This window comes from Heptranchias perlo, chromosome 13 (genome assembly GCF_035084215.1).
Source record: "Heptranchias perlo isolate sHepPer1 chromosome 13, sHepPer1.hap1, whole genome shotgun sequence".
Classification (NCBI taxonomy): Eukaryota; Metazoa; Chordata; class Chondrichthyes; order Hexanchiformes; family Hexanchidae; genus Heptranchias; species Heptranchias perlo.
In genome coordinates, this window is record NC_090337.1 from 16,911,673 (window position 1) to 16,924,380 (window position 12,708).

Sequence of the window (12,708 nt, forward strand, 5' to 3'; positions counted from 1 at the left end):
CAATTATTTTCTGTTGATTTGTTGTGAGAAACCTATAGTGGAGGGCTCCCCATTCACAGTACTGACTCCTCGAACATTTCAAATATTTCGGTCAACATTTCAGCAATAAAATCTTCTGTCACCGACATTTCACTTTGGATCACATTTCTAACAGCAAAAGGTGATGAAAAAAAGCAGTAACTCCTGAAGTCTACTCTTCCTGAAGCAACAATAATAGAATTGGAACTCCTTTAAAACAGTAAAAACAACTCAAAATACAATTATTCATCTTCCTGAACTTTGCACTTAATTATCTTTAAGGGGGAATCATAGTTCAAACAGTATTTTCTCCTATTTACATATAAAAATTAAAAATAAATTCAATTGATTTATTTTTTAAAGTTTAATAATATGCAAGCAAACCTGGTAGAAAAAAATACAAAGGATCAAAAGGATACCTAATATTCAATTTTTGAAAAACAAATCACTTTGAAAACAGAATTTGTAGTTTTAATCTTTCCCAAAACAACAGCCACAGAGGACTTCAAGTAAAAATCCCCACCCCAATTCAGCACAGGTTTTTTTTAAAGTAACTGTTAGAGCAATAAGAGTTACCGATCATGAACATCAAACTTACTTAGCATTGTTCAACTTGTCAGTATCTGAGAGATCAGTGCGTTTCACCAGATCATAGTGAATTGCATTAGGTACAACAGCGTCTATCAAGTCTATAATCGGCAAACTGGTGCAAATGCATTTATCCTGGGGCAAAAACAAAAAAAGATTCCTTTAAACAATGTGGATAATACAGTGGAACCCGCTCGATACAACATTGCAAATTGTGATAAAACGGGAATTGCTATAAAGTGAAAAGCAACAAAAATTAAATCTGGTGCATAACAACTTTCATTTACCTAAATTTTGTACAACATCTTGCAAGAAGGGTGAATACAGTATAACATCTTAAAAAAAAAATGCTCACGTCTCGCAAGTTTTTGTTTATGTTGCAAGGAATTCTGCGATTTTTTTTTATTGGTGAAGATCAGAAGTCATAAACCTCTGCACTTTCTCTTCCAGTGCATAAAGTTCATCAAATGTTTCACTATCTTTTAACTCAATGAATCAATGCAGAAGGCACATTGCAGAATCTATCTCTCTAACTTTGGGAATTTCCAGCTCTGGAACATCTTCATTTGAATTCCCTGCAGCCACTGTTCCTGAGTCTTTCAGAGAAGAAATGATTTCTGCGTCAGTCATCTCTCCGCAGATGTAACAGTCACCATCAATGAAACAAAAAGATTGAACTCCGCCTCATTCAAACTGCCAGGAATCCCGTCATCAACCTCCTCAACTTCTCCCGGATCATTGTTTTCCTCGCTAGAAACCAAACAGCACCAAGTCCCGTTCACCCATCACCCGTGTTCGCTGACTGACATTGGCTCCAGGTCCACAAATGCCTCGATTTTAAAATTCTCATCTTTGTTTTCAAATCCCTCCATGGCCTTGCCCCTCCCTATCTCTGTAACTTCCTCCAGCCCTACAACCCTCCAGGAACTCTGCGCTCCTTCAGTTCTGGTCTCGTGCATCCCCACCTTCCTTCACCCCACCAATGCAGGCTGTAAGCTCTGGAATTCACTCCCTGCCCACTCCCTCTCTACGACGCTCCTTAAAACTTACCTCTTTGGTCACCTGTCATACTATCTCCTTCTTTGGCTTGGTGTCAATTTTTGTCTGATAACACTCCTATGCAGCACCTTGGGACGTTTACTATGTTAAAGCCGCTATATAAATGTAAGTTGCTGTTGCAAAAATTGGACCCTCATGTGAAAGATTGAGAGCCACATCATGGCAAGTGCCATCATCCCTCAAAAGCACCAAACTCCTTACGCTGCTTTCTCATCCTGGCAGTGAAAGACTGTAGCCACTTTCTGGAATTGTTTGTGTCATCCATGCATTAGCGCTGCTTTCATAATCAGTTGGAAAAGTTTTCACATTTTTAAAGCAGCGAGGGTTCGGTCTTTTTCCCCATCACGAGAGGTTTCACCTTGTCAGAGCCTATTTGCTTACCTCACAACAAGAATGTAAGGCATTCTTTTCTCATTTTGCCACAGCTCACCTTCTCTCGATTTTTGGGTAGGTTTGATCAGGCAGGGCACAATAGAAAAGTTTGGTGTTGTCACAATGCAGTCGGGTGGATACTCTGCGACCAAACGCGGAAACACTTCCTCAGTCCATACATCAGCAGCGAGTTGGTCACTGTCCACTTTTTCATCGCACAGCTTTTTGTAAACATTTTCCAGTAGCAGAGGAAGCTTTCCACGTCAAGATCTTTGGCAAGCTCATCTGCTTTCAACAGGCAGCTGGCAAGCGAGATTTTTGAAGCTCCTTTGTGATTGAACCACCAAAGCAGTGTTTCACCAACATCAACCATCTTACTTTCACATTTCCGTTTCCTATCCTGGTTCTCATTTCTTTTCCGGTCCTTCAAGACATCCACTTTTCTTTTCAGAATTCTAGAAACCTTAGAGATTCAGAAATGCCACGCTTCTGTGCGACTAGCTTTTGAATTCTCAATTCCTTCAGACTGTTCAAAGCATCCACAAGTCACAGCGCTTTTTTTGTTTAGCTATCTGCAAAAATCGACTTCACACTAACAGGTTGAAACCAGGTCAAATCGGTTCTTAGGCACAATGACCACTGAACCCAATCAGATTGAGAGGTGACAGCCTCAGGTTCAAAGTGGGATTTCTGCATGTCAGACTTGCATATAAGCAGGAATTGCAATAAAACAAACTTTTCACAATTGGAAGTTTGGGGAAAAAACGGGACTTTAGAAATGGTTGCGTTAAAATAGGACTTGCAATTAAGCGAGTTGTAAATAAAGGGTACAATTGTACATACATAATAGGCACTGCAGCTTAAATTACACTGTTATATTATATGTCATACATTAAATAGGCACATTTCAAAAATACACAATGGGGTAGAAATCGGCCTTGGGTGGTTGTGTAAAATGGGCCATATTGCACTGACAGCCCATTATACGCCCGGCCCGATATTCAGGCGGTATTGCATTGACAGCCCGTTACACACCAGGCCCGATATTCGTCTCTATTAACTTCAATGAAACCAAATATTGGGACAGGCGTGTAATGGGTGATCGATGCGATACAGCCCATTTTACACAACCCCCCAGGACCGATTTCTACCCCATTGCTTTACTGTTCCCATTTGGCACTAAAGCAAGGTTGGGGGCGGGGGGGGTGGGGAACAGCATGGGACATTCAGAACTGAGCACTGCTTAACAATCCTCAAACAAGTCAGATTTCAGGATTGCAACAGATTAGTTGGAGCAGACTGTCAACAAAAGCACATGTGGATTAACACATTTGGGAAAAAAGTGGTTTCTGAGCACACACACCTCCACAAAATCCCAGGTGATCCAACAGGGTGCATCATGCGATGAATGGTGGGGGATGGGGAAGGAAGGGGAGAGTTGTTGCTGTGATTAGAAGATGGGGTGGGTTAAGTTTGTGATTTTATTTCCTTGAATGGTAGAATTGTGTGTTTATGATATAAATTTTATTTTAGGGGTGTATAAGGAGGTGGGTGGAGAACTGTGTCTCAGACCAATCTTTTTGCTGGAATGTAACTGAAGATGGGAAGACACATTTGCGTTATACGATTGATGAATAATGAAAGTAGAAAATAACCAATTAGAAAGAAGGAAAAAAAAACGTTACAAAGAAGAAAAACGGAAACCTAAATACTTAACCATGAGAAAGAAGATTAAAAGTTGACAGATAGCTCAATGGTCACAATGTAGTCAACAGATTTGATGCACATGACAGACAAGAAACATTGGGGGTTAAATTGGTTAACCCCCGAAAATGTGCGCTGGGATCGCGGTGCACGACTAACGTAACATTCCTGCTGCCTGATGATCTAAATGATTGCTGCGTGCAGCCAGCGCTCCCTGTGCTGAGTGGGTGCACACACCAGCAGGGGACCCAGATATTGAGAGTGGCTAGCACCACTTAAAGGCAGCCTGCACCTCTTAAGGGGGAGGTGCTCTGTGGCTGCAGGAAGTGGTGTGAAGTGATTTCTGGGCTGGAAGATATTGAGGAATGCTTGCGCCTGTGAGAGAGCGTGCACCAAGGTTTTCAGACGGTGCACTGGAGGCCTAGGTGGAAGAGGTGGACAGACGGAGGACAATCCTATATCCGCAGCGGGGGGCAGGTGGCCCTCCAGGCACATTCTCAAGAGGCTGTGGCAGACGAGGTCAATGCCAGGAGCATCACTCCACGCACATGGATGCAGTACAGGAAGTTCAATGATTTGACACGAGTGGTCAAGGTGAGTGCGTTCAACTGTCACATCCAACAATTGCACCACCAGCCTCATCCACTGCTCCACGCGCAACACCCCACTGTCACCCACCTACCAGCGAAACCTTTCAATCAGTTCATAACCCTGAGAATCAGAAGCTGTATCTCACCCTCACACATTATCACTGTTGCAAGCCGCACATCCACAACTCACAGGTCACACATACTGGCAGCTATTCAACCATCACAGCCACATCTTGCAGGACACTCGCTGCTACACATCCCTCTTTCTTGCAGGAGAAGGTGGCACATAACAACTGGCAGCAGGAAAGACCTGGGGGAGGACAGGCGCGCCTACGTGCCCTCACCCCCGTGGAGGACACCATGCTGGCAATCATTGGGCGGACTGTCGCTGCGGCCATGGACACTGGCAGTGCTGGAAGTATCGATGATGAGGGTCTCTGCATACCTAATCCTCCTTCTCACTTCCCACAATCTTTTATGACTCACGTGCTGAAGATGGTGTCAGCGTGCACGTCTTAAACTGAGTGTATTTTAGAGGCTAGGATAGGGGAGGGATCTGCTCGCGGTGCGCAGGAGCTGAGGCACGGAGGGAAGGATACCGTAGTTGCCAGCTCACCAGAGGGTGAGGTTGCACACTAGTTTTGCTGCAGCAGAGGTCAGATGATGACTTCGATGGGCCAGACTACAGAAGAAGGCTGTAGGGCGTACACCAACAAATGCATGGGGCACTGGAAAGCCTGCACACAATGTCTAGGGGTATGGAGGAGTCCAGTTCCAACTTGGCACAGGGCTTTGTGCGGAGTTTGGAGCCCATCCTTTCCCACAAGGAACGGGTGGTCACCTCCATCAGCACACCTGTGGAACCCACTATGATGCAGCGTCTGATGACCGATGTCTCAGCTTCCATTGCAGCACAAACAGCTGCCATCAAAGGCTGCATACTTCACTTGGAGCTCAGGCTGTTGCTATCATGGCTCTGGGTACTACTGTGGAATGGGGCTTCGAGGGCATCACAGCAGTCCAGCAATCTGTTCAGCAACAGATCACCAGGAGTGCTAAGGGGCCACCCCGGGAGAGTGGCAGTGGCGCCATGGGAGACGAACCTGATGTCCTCTCTCAGGATGACACCATTCCTCCTCCCTCCCCTGCCACTCCGCACAGAACGTACTCTGGGTGGGGGACTTCAATGTCCGTCACCAAGAGTGGCTCGGTAGCACCACTACTGATCAAGCTGGCCAAGTCCTGAAGGACATAGCCGCCAGACTGGGCCTGCAGCAGGTGGTGAGCAAACCAACACGAAGGAAAAACTTACTTGACCTCGTCCCCACCAATCTACCTGTCGCAAATGCATCTGTTCATGACAGTATTGGTAGGAGTGACCACCGCACAGTCCTCGTGGAGACGAAGTCCCGTCTTCGCACTGAGGACACCATCCAACGTGTTGTGTGGCACGACCACCGTGCTAAATGGGATAGATTCAGAACAGATCTAGCAGCTCAAAACTGGGCATCCATGAGGCGCTGTGGGCCATCAGCAGCAGCAGAATTGTATTCCAGCACAATTTGTAACCTCATGGCCTAGCATATTCCTCACTCTACCATTACCAACAAGCCAGGGGATCAACCCTGGCTCAAGGAGGAGTGCAGAAGAGCATGCCAAGAGCAGCACCAGGCGTACCTAAAAATGAGGTGCCAACCTGGTGAAGCTACAACTCAGGACTACATGCATGCTAAACAGCGGAAGCAACATGCTATAGACAGAGCTAAGCGATTCCAAACAATGGATCAGATCAAAGCGCTGCAGTCCTGCCACATCCAGTCGTGAATGGTGGTGGACAATTAAACAACTAACGGGAGGAGGAAGCTCTGAAAACATCCCCATCCTCAATGATGGCGGAGTCCAGCACATGAGTGCAAAAGACAAGGCTGAAGCGTTTGCAACCATCTTCAGCCAGAAGTGCCGAGTGGATGATCCATCTTTGCCTCCTCTCGATATCCCCACCATCACAGAAGCCAGTCTTCAGTCAATTCGATTCACTCCACGTGATATCAAGAAACGGCTGAGTGCACTGGATACAGCAAGGGCTACGGGCCCCGACAACATCCCGGCTGTAGTACTGAAGCCTTGTGCTCCAGAACTAGCTGCGCCTCTAGCCAAGCTGTTCCAGTACGGCTACAACACTGGCATCTACCTGACAATGTGGAAAATTGCCCAGGTATGTCCTGTCCACAAAAAGCAGGACCAATCCAATCCGGCCAATTACCGCCCCATCAGCCTACTTTCAATCGTCAGCAAAGTGATGGAAGGTGTTGTCGACAGTGCTATCAAGCGGTACTTACTCACCAATAACCTGCTCACCGATGCTCAGTTTGGGTTCCGCCAGGACCACTTGGCTCCAGACCTCATAACAACTTTGGTCCAAACATGAACAAAGGAGCTGAATTCCGGAGGTGAGGTGAGAGTGACTGCCCTTGATATCAAGGCAGCATTTGACCAAGTGTGGCCCCAAGGAGCCCCAGTAAAATTGAAGTCAATGGGAATCAGGGGGAAAACTCTCCAGTGGCTGGAGTCATACCTAGCACAAAGGAAGATGGTAGTGGTTGTTGGAGGCCAATCATCTCAGCCCCAGGACATTGCTGCAGGAGTTCCTCAGGGCAGTGTCCTAGGCCCAACCATCTTCAGCTGCTTCATCAATGACCTTCCCTCCATCATAGGGTCACAAATGGAGATGTTCGCTGATGATTGCACAGTGTTCAGTTCCATTCTCAACCCCTCAAATAATGAAGCAGTCCATGCCCGCATGCAGCAAGACCTGGACAACATCCAGGCTTGGGCTGATAAGTGGCAAGTAGCATTCGTGCCAGACAAGTGCCAGGCAATGACCATCTCCAACAAGAGAGAGTCTAACCACCTCCCCTTGACATTCAATGGCATTACCATCGCCGAATCCCCCACCATCAACATCTGGGGGTCACCATTGACCAGAAACTTAACTGGACCAGCCATATAAATACTGTGGCTACAAGAATAGGTCAGAGGCTGGGTATTCTGCGGCGAGTGACTCACCTCCTGACTCCCCAAAGCCTTTTCACCATCTACAAGGCACAAGTCAGGAATGTGATGGAATACTCTTCACTTGCTTGGATGAGTGCAGCTCTAACAACACTCGAGAAGCTCGACACCATCCAGGACAAAGCAGCCCGCTTGATTGGCACCCCATTCACCACCCTAAACATTCACTCCCTTCACCACTGACGCACAGTGGCTGCAGTGTGTACCATCCACAGGATGCACTGCAGCAACTTGCCAAGGCTTCTTCGACAGCACCTCCCCAAACCGCGACCTCTGCCACCTAGAAGGACAAGAGCAGCAGGCACTTGGGAACAACACCACCTGCACGTTCCCCTCCAAGTCACACACCATCCCGACTTGAAAATATATTGCCGTTCCTTCATCGTCGTTGGGTCAAAATCCTGGAACTTCCTAACAGCACTGTGAGAGAACCTTCACCACACGGAGTGCGGCGGTTCAAGGCGGCGGCTCACCACCACATTCTCAAGGGCAATTAGGGATGGGCAATAAATGCCGGCCTCGCCAGCGACGCCCACATCCCATGGACGAATAAAAAAAAGCCAGCCAGGCCAAACTGCTGCAGCCCAGGCCGAGGTGTGCAGTCTGAAGCCGGGCCCTCCCAGCCCAGAGCTGCTTGAGGTCGTCCTCCATAGCCATCTGCACGCTCCTCAATTGAAGGTCAGCAACCTTCCACCACCCATGCTCCAGCCACTGGGGATGCACCTCATAGGAGTACTCGGATAGGTAAAGGCACACGAACGACAGGCACTAAGTGAATGCACAAGGGTGAATAGTCTCCTTTTGTTTGCTTTTTTGCATATGTTAATTCATAAATTTAGATTTGGATTTGCATTTGTTGTTGGCTTTCATTTCTACTTCCTCCATCAGCTCATCTCAATGTGTAATCATAAGGTGGACAATTTGATGGACATGTGGCAGTTGAAAGGTAAGAAGTGTGGGACTGTTGGTGAATGGGGAGGTGTCCTTGAGGTTACTGGTATCTCTCATTCACAATCTGATCACGAGAGCCCTGGCAGACAGGGCCTGTCTAACTTGTTGCCTTCCTGCTGCACTTCCTCCTCCTCCACCTCTTGCTCAGGTTCTCGCCGGATAGGTGGTGGCAAGGGCTACCCCCTCATAATGATGAGGTTGTGCAGCATACGACAATAGTACTGCAAGACCACACAGACCACTCTCTATATAATATTGCAACTTTCTCCAAGTATAGGAGACTTCCACAAACACCCACAACTGCACCATCAGCCAGAATAACTAATCCCGCAACTAACCTGTAACTCCTGCATGATCTCTTTAAATAGCGCTGGGGGGGCGGGGGGGTGGTCCTTCATGCCCTTTAACTCCTGTTCAGTTGTGGGAGATTAGGACAATGCATTGGCTGGAGCAGGGAGTTCGAAAATGGTGCCGGCTTCAAATCAGCATTGCAAACTGATCTACTACGTCATAACTTCCCGACTTTACATGCTGCTGGTGTGAGTTAGGTGCACGTGCGCAGCCACCTTTACCAAGGTGGTGTCCTGCGCCTGTCATGCCGGAAGTGTGCGCACGTATCTCAGATGCCATTTTCGGGGCCTAGGAGTCTGTGTAGTGCCTACACAACGGGCGCTACGTGGCTCAACTTAGCCTCCATTGTTCTAAAGAAATGAGAGAAAGAGGAAGGAGCAAAACAAAAATCTTGTATCTTCAGTTCTGTTGTGTGGCATTGTAATATTGGTTACATTGAGTAACAAATATCCGAGTTGATAATTTATATTTCAGCCTCCAGGATGTCAGTGGGAGGCAGGTGAACAACTTCCATATTCAAACCTAAAGCCAAATTGGGTAGGCCAAGATAGCTCTTCTTTTGCATTTACCTTGAAGCTGGTAATTGAGCTGCTCTTCTTTGCATTTGCCAAGGTCTCATTTACCCATTTTATAATAATTTCATCTGTCACCTTAGACCCTTCTCCAAGATCTGACAGCACCTTCAGAGTGTACCTGAAAGTATAAAGTAGGAAGATCAAAAGATTCAATACTTAAAGCACAGAAATTAGAATTTTCATGATGATGTGGCCTTCTTATAACTTGCATCTGAACAAAAACAAATAATGATTTCCATAATCTAACAGAATGGTAATGAAAATCCACCAGTAACTGGGCATGGCTTCAATTCTAAGATATTAATAAGCATATATTCAAGACATTAAAATGATCCTCCTGAAGTGTTTCCAAATATAATTAGGTTTTCAGAACATTTTGAAATCGTACAAATTACAACATGCACAATTGTCAATGTAGTGTTTCTACCATTATCAGTTAATATAACATCTTACTTGTTTTATTAAGGCACAAAAGTTGGAAAAACATTAATTGGGGTGGATTTTGAATTTGTGCGATAATTTAAAATGGGTGATAGCGAATCGGCAGCCCGTTTGAAGTCGATGGAAATAAAAATCAGAGAGATGTAAAACAAGCATTCACTATCACCTGTTTTACATTATCGCACAAAGTCAAAATTACTCCCATTGTCTGTTTGGCAGGCCTGCCTTCTACCATACTGAGGGAGTTACAGCTCTGGGCCTTCTTTTACTAACTAGCCATCTGACCCAATTTTCCTGGCAGTGTGTGATAGGGATAGGCTTGATAGATGTGGCAGTAAGCCTCAGTTCACTAACCAGATTCACAGCACCATTGACAATGAAAATTTATTCATTCCTGTGTTCCCAGACCTTAAAGGTGACTTCTCATAATGAACCCTGCAGTTTAAACAGATATGGTGAAGGAATTTTATCTGACTGGTTATACAATTATTCCATTCAAATGTAGAGACAAATGTGGCACCAGATGTATTTGCTGAAAAGACTGGGGCTCTTTTCTCTGGAAAAGAATAGAATCATAGAATCATAGAAGTTTACAACATGGAAACAGGCCCTTCGGCCCAACATGTCCATGCGCCCAGTTTATACCACTAAGCTAGTCCCAATTGCCTGCACTTGGCCCATATCTCTCTATACCCATCTTACCCATGTAACTGTCCAAATGCTTTTTAAAAGACAAAATTGTACCCGCCTCTACTACTGCCTCTGGCAGCTCGTTCCAGACACTCACCACCCTTTGAGTGAAAAAATTGCCCCTCTGGACCCTTTTGTATCTCTCCCCTCTCACCTTAAATCTGTGCCCCCTCGTTATAGACTCCCCTACCTTTGGGAAAAGATTTTGACTATCTACCTTATCTATGCCCCTCATTATTTTATAGACTTCTATAAGATCACCCCTTAACCTCCTACTCTTCAGGGAAAAAAGTCCCAGTCTATCTAACCTCTCCCTATAAGTCAAACCATCAAGTCCCGGTAGCATCCTAGTAAATCTTTTCTGCACTCTTTCTAGTTTAATAATATCCTTTCTATAATAGGGTGACCAGAACTGTACACAGTATTCCAAGTGTGGCCTTACTAATGTCTTGTACAACTTCAACAAGACATCCCAACTCCTGTATTCAATGTTCTGACCAATGAAACCAAGCATGCTGAATGCCTTCTTCACCACCCTATCCACCTGTGACTCCACTTTCAAGGAGCTATGAACCTGTACTCCTAGATCTCTTTGTTCTATAACTCTCCCCAACGCCCTACCATTAACGGAGTAGGTCCTGGTCCGATTCGATCTACCAAAATGTATCACCTCACATTTATCTAAATTAAACTCCATCTGCCATTCATCGGCCCACTGGCCCAATTTATCAAGATCCCGTTGCAATCCTAGATAACCTTCTTCACTGTCCACAATGCCACCAATCTTGGTGTCATCTGCAAACTTACTAACCATTCCTCCTAAATTCTCATCCAAATCATTAATATAAACAACAAATAACAGCGGACCCAGCACCGATCCCTGAGGCACACCGCTGGTCACAGGCCTCCAGTCTGAAAAACAACCCTCTACAACCGCCCTCTGTCTTCTGTCGTCAAGCCAATTTTGTATCCAATTGGCTACCTAACCTTGGATCCCGTGAGATCTAACCTTATGTAACAACCTACCATGCGGTACCTTGTCAAAGGCTTTACTAAAGTCCATGTAGACCACGTCTGCTGCACAGCCCTCATCTATCGTCTTGGTTACCCCTTCAAAAAACTCAATCAAATTCGTGAGACATGATTTTCCTCTCTCAAAACCATGCTGACTGTTCCTAATCAGTCCCTGCCTCTCCAAATGCCTGTAGATCCTGTCCCTCAGAATACCCTCTAACAACTTACCCACTACAGATGTCAGGCTCACCGGTCTGTAGTTCCCAGGCTTTTCCCTGCCGCCCTTCTTAAACAAAGGCACAACATTTGCTACCCTCCAATCTTCAGGCACCTCACCTGTAGCTGTCGATGATTCAAAAATCTCTGCTGGGGGACCCGCAATTTCCTCCCTAACCTCCCATAACGTCCTGGGATACATTTCATCAGGTCCCGGAGATTTATCTACCTTGATGCGCGTTAAGACTTCCAGCACCTCCCTCTCTGTAATATGTACACTCCTCAAGACATCACTATTTATTTCCCCAAGTTCCCTAACATCCATGCCTTTCTCAACCGTAAATACCGATGTGAAATATTCATTTAGGATCTCACCCATCTCTTGTGGTTCCGCACATAGATGACCTTGTTGATCCTTAAGAGGCCCTACTCTCTCCCTAGTTACTCTTTTGCCATTTATGTATTTGTAGAAGCTCTTTGGATTCTCCTTTGCCTTATCTGCCCAATCTCATGTCCCCTTTTTGCCCTCCTGATTTCTCTCTTAACTCTACTCCGGCAATCTCTATACTCTTCAAGGGATCCACTTGATCCCAGCTGCCTATGCATGTCATACGCCTCCTTCTTCTTTTTGACTAGGGCCACAATCTCCCGAGTCATCCAAGGTTCCCTACTTCTACCAGCCTTGCCCTTCACTTTATGAGGAATGTGCTTACCCTGAACCCTGGTTAACACACTTTTGAACGCCTCTCACTTACCAGACGTCCCTTTGCCTGCCAACAGACTCTCCCAATCAACTTCTGAAAGTTCCTGTCTAATACCATCAAAATTGGCCTTTCCCCAAATTAGAATTTTAACTTTTGGGCCAGACCTATCATTCTCCATAGCTATCTTAAAACTAATGGAATTATGATCACTGGTCCCAAAGTGATCCCTCACTAACACTTCTGTCACCTGCCCTTCCTTATTTCCCAAGAGGAGGTCAAGTTTTGCCCCCTCTCTAGTCGGGCCATCCACATACTGAATGAGAAATTCCTCCTGAATACACTCAACAAATTTCTCTCCATCCA

At 45.8% G+C, this 12,708-nt stretch overlaps 1 protein-coding gene across 1 annotated transcript in view; it reads right to left on the reverse strand.

The window, feature by feature from the left end:
- LOC137331322 (plastin-1-like) overlaps window positions 1-12,708 on the reverse strand; it is a 140,914-nt gene that overhangs the window by 4,289 nt on the left and 123,917 nt on the right. The window contains exons 14-15 of the mRNA XM_067995043.1: window positions 9,275-9,398; window positions 617-741 (exon numbers count right to left, since the gene is read on the reverse strand). Coding sequence (XP_067851144.1) covers window positions 617-741; window positions 9,275-9,398 — 249 coding nt within the window. The remainder of the gene's footprint in view (window positions 1-616; window positions 742-9,274; window positions 9,399-12,708) is intronic.